The following is a 19,009-nucleotide window of genomic DNA, read 5'->3' as shown; positions in this document are numbered from 1 at the left end:
GATTTAGGTGATAGGTTACATGCCACAGTTAGTAGTTCTGCAATTTCATATTTGTGTGAATACCATCTGGTCCTGCTGACTTATTACTGTTTAATTCATAGAATCATAGAAGATTAGGGTTGGAAGTGACCTCAGGAGGTCATCTAGTCCAACCCCTTGCTCAAAGCAAGACCAACACCAACTAAATCATCCCAGCCAGGGCTTTGTCAAGATGGGCCTTAAAAATCCCGAAGGAAGGAGATTCCACCACCTCCCTAGGTAATCCATTCCACTGATTCACCACCCTCCTAGTGAAATAGTTTTTCCTAATAGCCATCCTAGACCTAACCTAGACCTCCCCCACTGCTACTTGAGACCATTTCTCCTTGTTCTGTCATCTGCCACCACTGAGAACAGCCTAGCTCCATCCTCTTTGGAACCCCCGCTTCAGGTAGTTGAAGGCTGCAATCAAATCCCCCCTCACTCTTCTTTTCTGCAGACTAAATGAGCCCAGTTCCTTAGCTACTCCTCATAAATCATGTACCTCAGCCCACTAATCATTTTCGTTGCCCTTCGCTGGACTCTCTCCAATTTGTCCACATCCTTTCTGTAGTGGGAGACCCAAAACTGGACACTGTACTCCAGATGTGGCCTCACCAGTGCCGAATAGAGGGGAATAATAACTTCTCTTGATCTGCTGGCAGTGCTCCTACTAATGCAGCCCAATACGCTGTTAGCCTTCTTGGCAACAAGGGCACACTGTTGACTCATATCCAGCTTCTCGTCCACGGTAACCCCTAGGTCCTTTTTTGCAGAACTGCTGCCTAGCCATTCGGTCCTTAGTCTGTAGTGGTGCATGGGATTCTTCCGTCCTAAGTGTAGGACTCTGCACTTGTCCTTGTTGAACCTCATCATATTTCTTTTGGCCCAATCCTCCAATTTGTCTAGGTCACTCTGGACCACCTCAGTGTATACCCTAACACTCTGGACCCTACCCTCCAGCATATCTACCTTCCCCCCCTCAGCTTATTGTCATCTGCGAACTTGCTGAGGGTGCAATCCATCCCATCATCCAGATCATTAATGAAGATGTTGAACAAAACCGGCCCTAGGACTGACCCCAGGGACACTTTGCTTGATACTGGCTGCCAACTAGACATCGAGCCGTTGATCACTACCTGTTGAGCTTGACCATCTAGCCAGCTTTCTATCCACCTTATAGTCCATTCAGCCAATCCATACTTCTTTAACTTGCTGATAACAAATTTATCAGTTTGTTCCCAAACCTCCTCTGTTGATACCTAAATCTGGAACAATTCCTCAGATTTGTCACCTAAAAAGAATGGCTCAGGTGTGGGAATCCTCCTCACATCCTCTGCAGTGAAGACCAATGCAAATATTCATTTAGCTTCTCTGCAATGGCCTTGTCTTCCTTGAATGCTCTTTTAGCACTTTGATCATCCATTGGCCCCAGTGATTGTTTGGCAGGCTTCCTGCTTCTGATGTACTTAAACAAAATTTGCTGTTGTTTTTTGGGTCTTTGGCTAGTTGCTCTTCAAATTCTTTTGTGACCTGCATAATTATACTTGACTTGTCAGAGTTTATGCTCCTTTATATTTTCCTCAGTAGGATATGACTTCCAATTTTTAAAGGACGCCTTTTTGCTGCTAATGGCTTCTTTTACTCTGTTGTTCAGCCATGGCAGCCTTTGTCCTCTTACTATTATTTTTAATTTGGGGTATACATTTAATTTGAGCCTCTATTATGATGCTTTAAAAAAATTTCCCTGCTGCTTGCAAGCTTTTCACTCTTGTGTTCCCTTTAATTTCCATTTAGTTAGCTTCTTCATTTTTGTGTAGTTCATCTTTCTGAAGTTAAATACCACTGTGGTGGTCTTCACTCCCCTCCCCCATATGTTAAATTTAATTTTATTACGGTCGCTATTACTGAGCGGTTCAGCTGTATTCACCTCTTGGACTAAATCCTGTGCTCCTCTTAGGACTACATCATGAATTGCCTCCCTTTGTGGATTCCAGGACTGTCTGCTCCAAGAAGAGCAGTCATTATTGGTGCTTTTCAAAAATCTTTGAGTGTTATAAAGTTTAGTCGTCTGAATCTAATTATACGGCAATATCCGGGAGTAACAATGGCCACGTACCCTGCTTCCCAAACTGGACATCCCAGATAAACAACTTCCTTACTGTTGAAAAAAACTCATCCTGACCTTTTTTTGTGCTGTATTCTGAAAGTCAGCAGACTCTGGCTAAAATGTAAATGCTGCCCAGTACTTAACATGGCAACTGACAGAACCTCAAACCATGAACTATGAAAACTGTTCAGTCAATGAATTACACTAATGTACACAAACATAGCATTTAGCTCCATATGTTCAATACTGCTTGAGCAGAAAAAGTGATTTGCTATATTACCAGTTCCTATAACAATCAGAGTTGAATTGAACTGATATTATTTTGTTCAGCCCTCAAAAGTTAAAAGATCTTGTAAATGTTTAGGTTCCTGATTACAGGTGTGTGTCTTCAAAAGCAAACAAGTGTACCTTCATGATCTTTATATAAAACATTTTGAGTCAGTAGTTAGGGTAATGCTCAAAACATCAATTTTCTAATGTAGAGGTTAGAAGTTTTTTTTTTTTTTCATGTAGTTTGTGTGGTGGTTCTTAATAGTCACTCAGTATTTTAACTGGATTTTATAGCTAATATTTATTAGTGCCTTATCTCGTTGATATCAGTTATAATTTTAATTTGTAACATACTCTTGGAGAGAGATGTTCAATATACCGTATATATTTTAACATGCTGGTTTATATACAGTATGTGAAACTTTACTGATTTGGGGTGAAATTGATTAGCACCTCAATGACAGACTGCAAAATGTTCCGCAGCATGCCAAAGAGAAGAATCTGAAACTGAACAAGAAATAAATTCCAGATTTCACTGAATGAGTAGAACACACACTCAACAAAGGAGTTTAGTTGGGCCAAAGAAAGATGGTGGCAACTGTACAAATGAAGACTCCAAAACAAAGAAACCTTAAAGATTCATGGGCATATTAACCTAAGCATATTGATCCCAAATTTGGTAAGTGCTCCACTCCCAATGCTGAGTGAGGATAGTTGAGAATGACAAAAAGATGACTGACAAAACAAGAGCTTTTGAGAATAAAAATAACTTGTTACAGTCACATCTTCACTCAAATACTCTGAGATCAGCAAAGAACCTATGGTCTCAGTTGATGTAAACTAACATGGGTAAGGAGCCTGTCCTGCAAGATCAAGCACTTGCTTCTAATGCATTGGCTAACCTAAAATAGAACTGTGCCCATACTGAAAAGAAAAGCTAGCAATTGTTTCAGGTAGTGAGCTGTTTCATTAATGTTTATGGGAGAAATAAGGCTAGGTAGAAACTGATCATAACCAATCACAATACAGAAATTATTGCCCAAAACACTGCCTAGACTTAAAAAAAATGATCACTAAACTTCTTGTCCAATGTGAAATGCGGGCCTGGAAAGGCCTTCTTATACCAGACATGTTTTCAAAGGAGTTTGAAGTAAAGATTCACACAACCCATTTCCAGAACAGTATTTGAGAAGCTAAAACAAGAAACACAAAATGCCTCAGCTGAGCCTTACAACAACCTCAGAGAATAAATTTAAATTGATGACCTACAGACTTATCCCAGTCACCTCCAACCATACTTTTTTGTGGGTACTGTAGAGATTAAATTGTTGCATTTGATGGATTTCTCTACCGATGACATGTCATAATACTTACAGCAGGAGGCAAGAATCAATATTTAACATTGTAAGAATATCATAATATATATCACAATTCTTTATTAGGTCACCAGTTCTGAAGATTATGGGCATGGCAAAAAACTTGGTACCAACCTCTTGAACCAGACAGTTAAGCCTGAAGTAGTTACAAGCAGCAGTATGCCAGCAAACTAAAACAGAATGCCAAACAGGATATCATTATTGCAAGTGAAAGAGAAGGTTAGATTTAAAACAAAGTGGCTGGTGACTTGCTAAGGTAACACCTATATTATTTGGACCAAGATCATGCATCACACCCACTTTATAAATTGTAACAATGGAGGTCTGCATCCCAATTAACAAAACATACTTTGGAGGAAACTCTTAGCATTCACTATTGATACTGTAAGAGGCAGGATATTGGGCTAGAGGGACTACTGGACAACATTAGAGCTCAATCCTGCAAGGTGCTGAGCGCTCTGGGTATGATTCAGCAAAGTGCTTAAAGCATACTGTATGTTGAGCCTCAAGCACATGAATAGTCCCCATTGACATTAATGAGACCACTTGGTTTTATCTAATACATAACCTTTGCCTGCATTAATGCTTAATTTGATATTGGAAAATGAGGGAGGTTATTCAAATGATTGTACCTTGACAGCCTGTTATTGGAACTATGTAGAAAAAGGAAAGTTTAAAAAAGGATTGACTACAATATTTTCTGTGGATTTAAATAAAAATAAATTGGCTTAACATAGCATGACAAACTTAATTATAAGGAACATTTTCCACATACAGTAATTCACCCTCTGCAGGGCATTATATAATTAATCTGCAGAGCATAAAAACAAATTTAGGTATAAAAAATCCCTAGTGCTTTCCCCTAGGTTAGTAGGGGGGATATCTAGTTTGTTTTAATAAAATAACCAGATTCAGTGCACTGTCTAAAGAAGTGAAATTCTTTGCAAGTTATGTCATACATTTTTCGTTATGATTATTTGTGACAATGTGCTCAGCCCTGTGGAAGGCACAGATGTTGAGACCAGACTCTGCCCTAGAGAGTTTACAGTCTAGATTTGGTCTGCATTGTCTGAACAAACCTAAACAGCAGCAAGGAACTCCCAGGTCATGGGGGGTGGGGGAGACTTATTTCTAGTTTATTGAGCTACTGTTGGAATTTTGCAAAACTAACATGCTTCCTAGGGGATCTTATTTTTCTATAGTTGTAGTAGACTCCTGACTTTCTGGTTTTTCTCCCTCTTTGCTAAATTCATAACTCTGACCCACAGCTCACCCATTGTTTGTTTGTGACACTGACTGAATCCACTAACTACATGCAAGTGAAGTTAAATGAAGTTTCAGCCCGGTCTGTATTCATGAGCTTGAGAGAACTGAGATAAAGTTTTCTTTGAATGGTAATACCCAGATGGACTAATTAGACATTTCAAAGCAGAAAGGAATGCAAACGCAAATACTATTTTGAGATTAATATCACAGAGAGTAAAGTCACTTCTATAAAATCCTGGGGGAGCTGGATACACTGACATAAACTGACAAATGCCACCAAGCAATAAGAAAATGAACTATTTGAGGATGCAATCTTCATAAACAATATTTAGATGAGAGGCAACACATTGAAACTACTTTCACATGACACTGGAATGAAAGAGGCAAGTTGCGGGAGGTAATATCTTTTATTGGACCAGCTTCTGTTGGTGAGAGAGACAAGCTTTCCAGCTGCATACTGGAGTGAAACTTTGTGACCTGTCCATAATGACTTTGCCAAATAAGACATGTAGTGTGCAAAGATTAAAGGATAAAGGGCTTTTTTCTTAGCAACCTTTGAGTGCTGTTGCATATTTCTCTGCAAAGCATATTTTAATTAATTTTACAAGAGTAAAGTACAAAGATTGTTTTGGAACCCCCAATCCGTTTACAACTCTCAATAATGGGTGTTTTGTCTTGAATGTATGATCTCAAGAGGCAGAGTAACTGTTGCTATTTGAAATTGAGAAATTGTTCACTAGTGGAAGGGGAAGCATAATACAGAAAAGAAATAACAGAGGTGTACAATGAAGTAGCCCTGCTCTAATTTATGCTACCTTCTCCTCTAAGAGCCAGAAATAATTGACTTCAATGAGAGTTGCACCTGCTTATGCCTGGACCCAAAACTGTTCCTACAGAATGCAAAACTGATATATGATGGCAGCTCTCTCCTCCTGCTCCCACCAAGTGTTTAAGTCCCTTCTGGTCCTCCCCTCCTATAGCATGCTCCTGCTGCCCCATCACCTCCTAGCCACTTATCAGTTTTCCCCTCTGTGGTATTCCTAAAGTGCCTAAAATTGTGGACTAATAAGCAGAGGAGCTCGAACAGGCATGGAAATGGCTATTTTCTGGATTATGCTGCATCAGAGAGCTGTGCAACACCTTGGCAAAAAGATATTATGTTACTATTTGTAAGGCCACATAACTTCATTGCACATTGGACCCTAATCATATTTAGCCCAAGCAACCTACTAAAGAAGGATGCACTAAAATGAAAATGCTAGCATTATACAGGATAATAAAATATCTGTATGTCAGAGATACTTGACTTCAGACATTATCTTTCCTTATTTCAGGATTGTTTCTGAATCACAGTCCTGCAAGAAGAAAATCATTTTGGTTTAAGTTGAACATTTGTCTCTAGCATTAAGACAACAGCTATGCCAGTGCTATCAGAAGATTCAGGTAATTGGTCTGCATGCTTTCAATTTAAGAATGGCTGAAATCCTAGTATGTTCTCACACAAAGCACTATCTGTAATTTAATTTGTTAAACTAGAGTTGAGAATGTACACATTTATTTCCCATCAATGCAATTACTAAAAATCAAGGATATCACAGTATGAGTGGGACTGGATAAAGAGATGGATTTCAGGAGGAACATAGTTTGGTGACACACCTGGAGTTCAGTAATGTAATCTGGTGGCCAGGCTCCTACTGGACAAACATAGGCCTGTCAGCATATAGCACTGTTGTCTATGCATACATAATAATGATAATTTTCCTACAGTTCTGATACTTTTTATGTCACTTCTTGCTAACAAAATAAATAGCACCTGTTGTGACAATATTAGCAGCGTCAGTTAATAGGAGCTGACAGATCATGGCATATCTATCCATCAGCTCAGTTGGTGCAGACTTCTAAAAACATTATTTCATTAGCTAGCATAATGGGTTTCGGGAAGGCAGCATGCAAACGTCCGGTATGGTATTTCTTTCCCCTTCCTGTGTCTCAACTTACCTTTCTGCTATGGTACAGACCAGAGCTTAGTCTTCAGAACTCTGTCTACATATATTGTCCAGAATTAAATCAGATAGGAGAGTGACAATCTCTAAAGGAAAATGTTTACTAAATCTCTGAATATATGAATGCTTAAGAGTTTACTTATTACTTTAAAGATAAACACATGCAGGATTTTTTCCCCTAAGTTTAGTACTTGATACTATCACAAATTGAAATGCACATATCTGTGTACACTTCCCTAGGAGTCTTCTCTAGGAGGATTTACCTTTCTGTCTGTGGAACGGTGTCCAAACCCTTTGTAGGACACACAAGCGCCTCAAAGTCTGGGAAACAAGTGATAGCTCCACAGTCTCTTTCAAACTCCCTTTGAATCTCTGCAGCAACAGTCTGCAATTTGCACAGCCTGCAGAAATTCTAATGTTCTTCTCCAGTGAGGTAAAGAAGCCTGCAATCTGAATCTAAAACTGGCAAAAATCCCTGGACTGTAGTCCTCACAGCACATCATCCTTGCGTTTGCACTGTTTCACCACTGAGTTTTTCATGGCTCCCATTCTTCCGATTTATAAATTCCTCCTCCTCCTCCTTCTTCCATTAGTTCCACTCTCAGAGCATGTCCTGCCAGCCTGCTTGCCTACAATGGAAATCACATTCAAACAGCTAATGGACTGCAGACTTACTAGAGCTAGGGAGGGTGACTCTGCTGGCTGGGCCAGAATCATCAAGAAACTGGGTAGGGTGGGCACTAGGTGTACCCATTAGCTGTTTGAATGAGATATGTCTATATTGCAAGTGGAAGCTTGCCTCCCAGCCCAGGTTGGCAGACCTATGCTAGCTTTACTTGAGGTAGTGTGCTAAAAATAGCAGTATGGGTGTTGCTGCATTGGTGGTAGCTCAGGCTAGTCACCTGAGCTCAAACCTAGAGGGTTGGGTGGGCTTGCACTCCGGTTGCTAGCTCAAGCTGCAACCCCGCTGCAACGTCCACACTGCTATTTTTAGCATGCTCTCAAGCAGAGTTAGCACAAGTCTATCTGGGAAAGGAGGCATGCTGTCAGCTGCAGTGTAGTCATTCCCACAGAGTCCCCCCTTGCCTGATTCTTTAGTGGTTATTGATTATTATTAATTTCCCAGTAATTACTAATTCAAAGAGTTGGGGATCATGGGGTTTTAGTCCCAGAATCAGGCACAACAGAAGCAAAGTTATCAAGTTCGGGTTTCCCAACCCGACACTGATGTGCACAACAGTGACACTCACTCTGAGGGCAAAGCAAAACTTTACTCATTGGGCTAATAAAACTACTTAAAGACACAACTGCTCCAAACCCCATACAAAGATAGCAGTAATATAAAGTGACACTGATATTTTTTACCGTTCCTTACATATACTCACAACCTTAGGAATCTGGTGGTAAGAGACAAGCAGTCATCTCCTCTGTCCCTGGCATGCCAAATAAGTTCGATGGTCCAGATCTCTTTGACATGGTGGTCTGGTCTATTATAGGGCCTGATATTTTCCATGAATATTCATACAAATGCTCATCTTCCTTTGCCCATATTGAACTTCTTCACCCTAATAATGTTGAGGTATCCTTATCCTATATTGGTTAGTATATTAATTATTTTAACTTATCATGTACATTAGTTTGTTGCCAAGGCAAGTCCATGGTTAAGCATCTGCCAGCATTTTTATCCTAAAATATTCAAGCCTAGTATCAGTTCAGTGTTCCTGGTATTGTTTTGTACAAACTCCCCCCTCCAGCACAATGTTCCCAGTTCCCCAAAACTCAGGGTCACTGTTGAGCAACTTACTTATGCTAAGGCTCATAGGCCTCAAAGACTTATGCTAATTGCCTAAGGGAATGCCTTACAGGATATAGGCCTGTAGGTTCCTTGCGTTACTGCTAACTTGAATGCTAAGCTAGCTCTGTGGGTAACTCCTCCACACAAAAAATGCCACCCACCTGCCTCAACAGAGGGGGACTTTGATGGGGCCAGCGGTGAAAGGGGACAGGCCCAGCAGTGAGGAAGGGAGACACTTGCTGAGAAACACCAAGTGTCTTCTCCCCTGGGAGTCAAGCATCCATTGGCCAGTTGTGGGGATGGGTGCAGCTTATCCAGCATTTCCCACCTCCCAGGGTTTAACCTGGAGGGGCCCTGTGGTACTTCTTTTGGCTCCATTCCAGGTGGGATCTTTTTGCTTTCCTCGCAGCACCTTCAAGCCATAGTGGTTAAGTAGGAATGTGCTCAATACCTAATTGTGGTACTTGGGTTGAGTTGTTTGTTCGTTGCAACTTGGGGCCAGTTTCCAGTGCAGTTAAGAGAATAACCAACGGTTCCCAGAGCTAAAAAACCTGGGATTTTGGTGATGGGCCTTGGGCTCATGGGATAGGGTAAGACCTTTTGCCCTTTTGCAAGCTGAGATCCCCTCCCTTCTGCGCCCTCTGTCTCTTTCATGGGGTGGGGGTGGGTCTAGGATTCAGAGACAGCTGAGTCCTGCCAGATTGGCAGAGGAAACCTGTAACTTGGGGTAGGTTTATATGGTAAGGAGCCCTGTAACCCTTACACTGAAACAAATTAAATGCCTGGTACAGGACAGTATGAGTAATGAGTGGGTAGTGTCCCCCTCCCCTGTGTTAAAGTTTAATAAAAGTTGTGACCTTCCACTTAATTCCATGTATGTGTTTATCTTTTTGCAGCTGTGTCCACATCAACAAAAGATGGATCCTTCATACTATTTCTTTCCTTATTTACACCTCTCAATGCTGCAATGCAAGCAAGTGGGTTACTCTAGCTTAGGTCCAAGATATAATGTAGATGAGTGATTGGGTATTTCAAAGAAATCTCAATGTTATTGGAATGCAGGGAAACATCAGACATAGGGAGAAAAATTTTACTAGTTGTGATTTTTACAGTCTTAGAATCAGTGGATTCTGCCTTTGCTGGTTTTGGCACATGTAGAAAATTCATGTGAGATCTGCTGTTTAAGAAGGGAGTTGAAAATCAAGAGCAATGATTGGAAATAAGATGCAACTCTCATTTAATATAATCTTATATTATATAAATCTCATATAATCTTAATTATCAGAAGCACAATTTTATTGTGCTGGTCAAATAAAATTATAAACAATGCAATAACAGAACTCAGATAAGAGATATTAGTTATCCACAAAGCTTTTGTTCTGTACATTTTGCAATTAATTTAGGATTGCATGAGACTTTGGCCCTGTTGACATCCCAGCTAAGACCTGACTCAAATCACAAAGAAGAAATGGGATTCCTTAGAGATGTCTTCAGTGAAAAAAGTCTGAGTTATCTAATGAAGGTAAATGTTTATTTCACAAAATTTCCTTTTCTTTGTGGCCTGTATTTCTCAGTATTCTTGATTTCTTTGCCACAAGGCTTACTTGTTTTTACATAGAAGAGAAAACTGAACAGAGAAAATACGTATATTAAAGTAACTTTAAATCAACAAACATGAACAATATCCTATGAAAATTACTCTTTTTTGCTTGCTCTGAAATGAAATTTCTGCCTAGTTTTGAGTGAATGTCATTTTGAAGCTGGAGAAAGCTGCCATCACTAAGAATCAGAAGGGGGGATTCTTTTGTCACATAATTGATATTTTCCTTGTTAAAATAATAATTTTCTCTATTTGGAGGTTTTTTTTGTTTTTTTTTTGTACTGTCAATTAACTAATTGATAAATGCAAGTATCAGTGCCCAGTAATGAAAACATTTGAGTATAATAATCAGAATTTTCCTTTAAACCATGGAACCTCAGTTTCACAAGATATTCTCCCATCTACAGAACTAACAGCAGCAAAAATATGAGCAGGACTATTCTGCTCTTGACATGGATCATTCATTAACACACAGGTCCCCACATTGTCGGGTGTGCCCCCCTTAGGGGGCATGGAAGAACATTGGGAGGGCATAGGGGGCATGGGCCAGCCTCCCTAGGGAGCAGGGAGGCTACACCACCCAGTTTCGGCCCTTGCTCCTGGCTTCGCCCCCAGCTTTGGCCCCCGGCTGTGTCTCCGTTCTCAGCCCTGGCTCCTGGGGAGGGGGCGGTCAGGGCTAAGTGGGGGCATGACCCTGAAAAGTTTGGGGACCACTGCATTAACACTTATGATATTTGACAAAAGAATATGCCCTTTTGATATAAAAATATGCATCATGGACTAATAAAAAGTGTCCAGAAGACTAATTTGAAGAGTACCACTATAGAATTAGTAATGCCAGTTAACACACAAGTAATATTAGAATGTTCATTTAAATCCTTTTCTTTGCTGATTTGCCATCATCACTGATGAGTATATCCACCAAAGTAGTGATTTGATCCTGCTGTAAGTCTGATCACCGAGGTCTGAATATGGGCAGAGTACTAACACATAGCTGTTAGATGATTATTTAAGGCAAAAGGCCAAAGACATTAATCAAGTCTTCTTTTTCTTCCTCCAAGCTACGCTGCGAGGGAGATTCTTTCAAAGAGGCATAAGGGATTTAGGAGCACAAATTGGGCTTTGTGCTCCTAAAACCCTCTGGCACCTTTGAAAATCTCCCATGCATTAGTTCCCTTGATGATAGTTCCTTTGGATATAGATCCTTCTGGTTTCAGCAATAGGACTTTCAGCTGATGACCTCCCATATGTTGCAGTATCAAAAAAATCAGAAATTCTTGACCTTTGTAGTCACTTACCTGAAAACACCTGTGTTTCAGATTCATGAAAAGCTCCGCCATTATGAAAGACAGAGCCCAACTCCTGTTTTACATAGTGCAGCAGCTTTAGCTGAGGATGTAAGTATGTTTGTCCAGTAAATTCTTTTTAATGTCTTAGATGCTTAAGTTACATACTAAAGAACCAAAAGTCTCCAACTGACGTTATTCTTGCCCGGACTGAACTAAAACACAACTCAGATTTTTTAAAAAAAAGTTGATTCCTGTTTCTGTTGCTACACATGACTACACAGACTCCTAAAGGAAGATTTGAGGGAGCATTTGGACAGAATTCACAGCAATTGTGACTGTGGGATTCACTGCCACAAGATATTACTGAGCCTAAGATGTTATCATAACTCAAAAAAGTATTGTCCATTTATATGGATAAAGAAAAATATCCTGAGTTATAACAGTAAATATTACAAAACAACAGCTTTGGCAAGGATATAAGTCCTCAGGTTTCAAGGTATAAATCAACCTCTAGCTAGTGGTGGTTAGCAGGAAACTTTTCCCTGGAGACAATATCTCAAGACTAGCTACTGTGTGTTTTTCCCCTCTGAAGTAGCCAGTACTAGCCACTGTCAGAGACAGGATACCAGACTAGATGGAACACTGGTCTGATCCAGTCTGGCAAGTCCTGTGTTCCATTCTTCTGCTTTAGGCAATTGTACTTTCAGCAACTTTTTACACTGAAACAAGGAAGTAAAAGAATAACTGACCTTCAAATAATTCATTTAAAAAATTGAGGTTTCCACATTTATGCTGTTAGCTTTGGAACTTAAAACACCTCTTTTAGTTTTACTGTTATTTAACAAATATATTCAATAAACTAAGTTGCATAAAACTACAGAATTCTTTCCTGTTGTTTTCCCACTAAATACACAGGTTGGAGCTATCAGTGAATAATATTGATCTTCTTGTCAGTTTTTTCCCCACCGTCATAAGGTATACAGGGCAGGCCCTGGGCCATCCCAGAGTTGTCCTCAGTGTATTTCTGGGGAAAGGGCTATAGTGTAAAAGGAGGATCTAAATCACCTTTATCCCTCCCCCCCGATCCTGGGCCAGTCCTAGTACACAACCTAGAACAGCCCCAAGGCTTCTCTAAGTTGTGCTTGGCTGCCTAGAGGCTCAAGGAGGAGTTCTGGTATCCAGGGATTGCTGAGAAGCAGGGGGCTACACACCCTACATTGATTCTGTGCCACCTGGTGGTTCCCATTCACAAAATGGGAATCCTGCAGGGGCCAGTTAAACAGTCTCTCTGGCTGCTTTGTGGTATTGCAGTAATGAGCATGGTATAAACACTGAAGAGAATGGAGAAACATCACAGCTTACATCTTTCTGGCTTAGGAAAACTTGATAGAACTCATCTGTACCCATTTATAATTGATCAGGAAGGTCACTCTTCAGTGGTACGTGAAGTTGGTCTCTGAGCCCCCCACCCCCAACATGCAATAAAAACTCCAAGGCCCATGTGTGCCACAACAACTGTTTTTCTGCATATAAAAGCCAGGGCCGGCATTAGGAGGTAGCAAGCAGGGCAATTGCTTGGAGCCCCCATGCAGTGGGGCTGGGCTTTCTGCCCTGGGCCCCTGTGAGTCTAATGCTGACCATGCTTGGTGGCCCCCCTGAAACCTGCTTACGGCCTTCCTAGGGGGTCCCAGGCTCCTGGCTGAGAACCACTGCTCTAGCTGGGGATGTAATCATGTACTGGAAAGCCTGGAAGTATTTGGAATATTTGAAATGATTTATCAGATCCCCATGACAATGTACTAGTAAAGGCTAGTTAATCAACTTAGAGTTGGTGTTGGTGTATTTGTATAGGGTTTACATCTAAAGGCCTCAATTTTTGTCCATTTTCAGGCACTACTATAATATACACATAATAAAGCAGGTTAGAGGCATGCATATCTTTCAGGATACATGCATATTTTATTGAAATTGCCTTTAAATGCATATTTCAGTTACTGTTGCTTCTTGGAAACATGACAGAAATTAACAAACGTTGACCAGAAAATCCAGTTGCAAATATATTGCCTTATGTTCTTTTGTTAATACTTTTTAAGGTAATTGAAGAGTTGCAAACTACACCAGTGAATAATGAAGAAAAAGAGCTGCTTCAGCTATTGTCAACACCACATCTTCGGGTAAAACACATACTCTTAAGCAATGCAATTCTCAGCATGATTCCCAGACAGAAAATATTGTTAAGGGCAAGTTACAACTAAGATTACCTAAGAGGAGGGGGAGACCCCAAATATGCTTCCTAAGGATTGCAGGGCTGGGGTTCTAATTCCTAGACATTTTAAGATGTGTGCAGAATCTGTCTCCTTCTGCAGATCGAGGAGACCAGGGGTTTGTGGCATGTGGGGTTCCTAATGCAGAAAGGGTCATTATCCTTCCCTCCTACATATTTTCGAAGGTGGGAGCATTGTCCCTATCTTACTGCCGCCACCAGCCCTCTGCTCACTATAATCCATCTTCACCACCACACTGCAGACCTCTTAAGTATGAATCCTGTTTGGCCTCTCTTTGTTAATCCATGGAGTTTATTATGGCTCATGACTGTTCTGAAGAATTTATTTTAACTCATCTGTCTCAGTCAGTGCAGGATCCCTGGAGCTGTGGGAGAGCATAAATTACCAGAGCTCACGTGCTATTTGGGAGAGCCCGTTTAAAATCTTAGTTACTTTAAAAACTGGACTGCAAGCAACAAAACTTTGGTTCTGTGCATTAGCGCTTGAGTAGATGAGCCCAGTGAACTGTTATTTCTCTTCTACCATTTGTTTTGTTTTTGACAGTGTTGCAAAAATAAGTTAGAAGAAGCTGTGGAGCCTCATGGTCATGACTCTATTTCAGTTGCTATTATTCAAGAACCCCTTCTCCACTTTTACTTCAGTTTGTTGAAAAGTTGTTACAGGCCCAGCTGTAACCTATTAATTTGGGGGGCGGGAGCTGGTGGATTTTATTTGGCTGCTCAATAATCATAGGACAGCAGTAATTAAATATTATAAATACAGATTTTGCATTTACAAAGCACCTTCCTTCCCTTTCAAGATTGCGATATGTTTGACAAACGTTAACTCAATTGGGCTTCTTTGGAAGCTAGTCAAGACATTTTGGCCACAAATCAAAATGTAGCGAACTATATTTTTACTGGCATGCTGCTGCCAGCCGGGGTCCCGGCCACCAGCCCCGCTCAGCCAAGCTGCCTGCCTGGGTGAATGGAACCCCAGGCCAGCAGCAGGCTGAGCGGGGCCGGCGGCCAGGAGCTGGGAGACAGAACCCCAGACTGGTGGTGGGCTGAGCGGCCCACCACTGGTCTGGGGTTCTGTCCACTGGCCCTGCTCAGCCCGCTGACGGTCTGGAGTTCCGGCTGCCGGCCCCGCTCAGCCTGCTGCTGGCCTGAGTGAACGGAATCCCCGGCCAGCAGCAGGCTTAGCAGATCTGGCGGCTGGGACCCCAGCTGGCAGGAGCTGGCGGAACCCCACACCGGCAGCAAGTGAGCTGCTACCAGTCTGGGGTTCTATCCGCCACCCAGCTCAGCTTCCTGACAATCTGGGGTTCCGGCCCCTGGCCCCTTGCCAGCCTGGGTCCCGGCCATCTGCCCCGCTCAGCCTGCTGCCACCTGGGATACCAGTTGCCAGCCCCGCTCACCTCACTGCTGGTCTGGGGTTCCAGCTGCCTGGCCCCCTGCCAGCCGGGGTCCGGGCCTCCGGCCCTGCTCAGCCCTTCTGCTGGCCTGGGGTACTGGCAGCCAGCCCAGGGCTCTGCAGGCCTTATCAAAAATTATACCACAATTAGCTTAAAAACTTGAAAACTGAATTTTTTTGTATATTACAGTAATCATTAAAAATGTATAATGTTAATAAATACATAGGTTTGATGAAACAAAGTAGTTGTACTTATGTGCCTGTGCTTAATTTGTGTTTTCAATGATTTACCTTCTAAAAGAAATCTCGCATGTCTCGCACCCCAAGAAAGGGCATCTCTCACCCCCAAGGGGTGCATGCACCCCAGGTTAAGAACCACTGCACTAAACTGATAAGATCATAAGATCTGCATTTTAATTTAATTTTAACTGAAGCTTCTTAAACATTTTTAAAACCTTGTTTACTTTACATACAAGAATAGTTTAGTTATATAATATAGACTTTTAGAGACCTTCTAAAAACGTTAAAATGTATTACCGGCATGCAAAACCTTAAATTAAAGTGAATAAATGAAGACTCTGCACACCACTTCTGAAAGGTTGCCGACCCCTGTGCTATTGAAAGTTAAATTAAAAAAAGAAAAGAAAATGTAGCCATAGAATGTGATATTATAATATACCAGTAGACTCCCAATAAAGTTGTATGGTTGGTTGTCATCTGAGCTTCCAAATATGCATTATGTGAAATATTTATTGATGTAAGACAAACCCTGTAATGCAGTCTTTCCAATTTCTTTTCTCTAATGCTAAATGCCTCTGTGGCTAGATCATTCCAGGGAAGAGCAAATGACTGGTGCAGATGAAAAGTGTAAAGGATTTGCCTGCAAAAAAGACAAAGCATTATTATACACAAAAATCTGCACAAGCAAGATCATTTTAAAGGGTGACTTGAGAAGCAGTTAAGTACTTTCTTTATCATCCCTCGCTTTCAGTTAGTGCATGGTCCTGTTCCTACTGATGTCCATAATAAAACTCCCATTGACTTTGGAGGTACAGGATCAGGCCCTTAAAGGTGAAGGGAAGAGGAAATATTCAGGATTCTTTCTTTGAGTATGCAGGTGTCTTTTTAACGCAAATTGGATCTTTAGCTTCCTTTTTCACTAAAGCAGGCAGAGCAGAAACTCATTATGTTAGCTGTGAACCTTTGTACTCTTTTAGACAAGAAATAGTTTATGCTTGCCAAGAAAATAATACATGGATTTTCACCAAAGTAGACATGCTCTTTTTGCACTGGCTCTTATGTCTGGAATAAGAGAAATGGGATCCTTCTCAATTTTGCCTGAACTATTTTAATCTTTTATTTTTTTCTTATTGTACAGGCAATGCTTGTAGTACATGATACTGTTGCCCAGAAGAACTTTGACCCAGTCCTTCCCCCTCTGCCAGACAATATTGATGATGATTTTGATGAAGAATCCGTTAAAATTGTTCGTCTAGTGAAGAATAAAGAGCCGTTGGTATGTATAGGGTACTCCTTTCGGCAGCGTGTAGAGTACATAAACTACACTCCCCCGCCCCAACATGAGTATAAATAGCAGTATAGATAATGAGGCACTGCTTAAGCTACTAGGGTAAAGATACTCGTGACCCGTCTCTATTAATTCAAGGGGTATCTCCCTGACTACACTGCTATTTTTAGCACTGTAGTGACCTGCTGCTGAAGTTTTTCCCCAGTACAGGGAAAGACTTCTGCAACAGGGAGCTGCCTGGGCCTTTTTCTGCCACAGGGAAAGACTCTCTGCTCCACCAGCGCCCTGTTGCAGGAGCCTTTCCTTGGGGCAGGGGAAGGCTCTGGTAGCTTCCTACTGCTATCCAGTATCTTTCTGCAGCAGGAGCTTTTCCCTGAGGTAAGAAAACAGGAGTGAATTTCATTCTAAGCAAAGGCTGTACCATACGTGTTTACAAGGCTTATGCAGCTATTGAATTTGGGCATCTCCTAAGGTGTACATGAAGCAACGCTCATATGAAACTGTCTCATTCAGTGAACTTTGGCAACTGAAAATGTACACAGCATAACACACTAAGCTCTTTCTTCATTTCTATAAAGTTCATTCAGTAAGTCCATGTCTCCTGGAACTTACACTGTGTAGTACAGGGTCTGACTAAATATTTCAAATTTAAATTTTTTCTTTTAAAAAAAACAAACCAGGAAATTCCATTTAAAAAAAAAAAAGCTATATTAAAGAGTCCAGAAGCAAAAGTTAAGGTTGTGCATTCAACCCCAATTCTTCCCCTTGTGCTTCTGCATTACAAAACAGTCATCACTTATATACTATTTCCCAAATACAATATACATTTTTTCAATCTTTCCTCATAGGTAGTGTTTTCTAGACCTTTAACCATTTTTATTGCTCTTTTCTGGACTCTTCCAATTCAGCCACATCTTTCCTGAAATATGGCGTCCAGAACTGGACACAATACTCCAGTTGAGGCCTAATAAGCACAGAGTAGAGTGGTAGAAGGGATTGCAGTTGTACTCACCCATCTGATTATCATATAAAAGCAGTGTCCAAACACAAGTTGGGTTGATAGCAAAATTAGTTACGAAGGAAGACAAAATTTACTTATTGTTTTCCCCATACGAAAAGACCAAATTCAATTTTTCAAAATTTAATCAGCTTTTTCATTATTTTGCCATTAAATGTGCTCTAAATAAATGCTTTATCCTGGTTTATTATTTATGTTTCAGGGTGCCACCATCAGAAGGGATGAGCATACAGGGGCTGTGATTGTAGCGAGAATCATGAGAGGTGGTGCAGCTGACCGCAGTGGTAGGTTTCTGAATAAAAGCAGTTTCAAAATACAATTTATAAACTACATTTTAAAACTTGTAAAAAGGTTCTAATAATTTCTAATGAAATCCTATGGTTACTCACCAGCAAAGCTAGCTCTTTGAATACTGACATTTACCCTACAGATATCCAAATAAATGCTTATTCAGCATGTCTCCAGTCTCCACAGGGTTAATTCCTAATATATTTGACCTTGCACTTCTTAGAGGCAGCTCTATTAGAATTTATTAAATGATCTGAATTGGGCTTGCATGGAGATTTTATACATAGCAAATAAAGTATTGAAGTGTCATTAATTTTTGTTATAATTTGTCCTATTTAATACAATAGTAATACAATCCCAATGCTAATGTATTACTATGATGAAGAAATATTAGCAAATTACAGCTTTCTTCTAGTCTCTTATTAGCATTTTTCATATTAAAATAATCTGATAAGACATTTATTGTGAAGGGGATAAAACAGTGCCATTAGCATTTCCGCTTCACATCAATAATGCACCTTTTTAATCTGATTCTCTGTAATATGGTTAATAGGATAAAAACTGCCAATAGAATGAGGAAGACTAGTCTCAAATTTTGACTTAAAAAAGCCTCCTTGCTTTTTTTTTTTTTTTTTTTTTTTTACTTTTAACCCAGAACCTTGGTGTGCTTTCAGCTCCGAATACTGTTGATGTAACACACCAAGGCTACTGTGCTGACCCTTTTCAAAGAACTTCTAAATATTCTTTTGTAGAAATACCAGTTTGAAA

The 19,009-nt window shown here is 40.6% G+C and overlaps 1 protein-coding gene across 6 annotated transcripts in view; it reads left to right on the top strand.

Moving 5' to 3' along the window:
• The window catches only part of MPP3 (MAGUK p55 scaffold protein 3), a 111,564-nt gene that overhangs the window by 48,877 nt on the left and 43,678 nt on the right, over positions 1-19,009 (top strand). For 3 of the 6 annotated variants that reach the window (XM_073325893.2, XM_073325892.2, XM_073325896.2), the window contains exons 2-6: positions 10,242-10,360; positions 11,758-11,835; positions 13,821-13,901; positions 16,786-16,923; positions 18,156-18,237. In XM_073325893.2, the coding sequence (XP_073181994.1) occupies positions 10,242-10,360; positions 11,758-11,835; positions 13,821-13,901; positions 16,786-16,923; positions 18,156-18,237 (498 nt within the window). Of the gene's footprint in view, positions 1-6,374; positions 6,484-9,734; positions 9,816-10,241; positions 10,361-11,757; positions 11,836-13,820; positions 13,902-16,785; positions 16,924-18,155; positions 18,238-19,009 lie in introns of all 6 variants that reach the window. The other 3 variants (XM_073325895.2, XM_073325894.2, XM_073325897.2) reach the window with 2 other exon arrangements.

Source organism: Lepidochelys kempii, chromosome 27 (assembly GCF_965140285.1).
Source record: "Lepidochelys kempii isolate rLepKem1 chromosome 27, rLepKem1.hap1, whole genome shotgun sequence".
Lineage (NCBI taxonomy): Eukaryota > Metazoa > Chordata > Testudines > Cheloniidae > Lepidochelys > Lepidochelys kempii.
The sequence above is the reverse complement of the archived record's forward strand: the minus strand, read 5'-3'. Positions and strand labels throughout refer to the sequence as shown.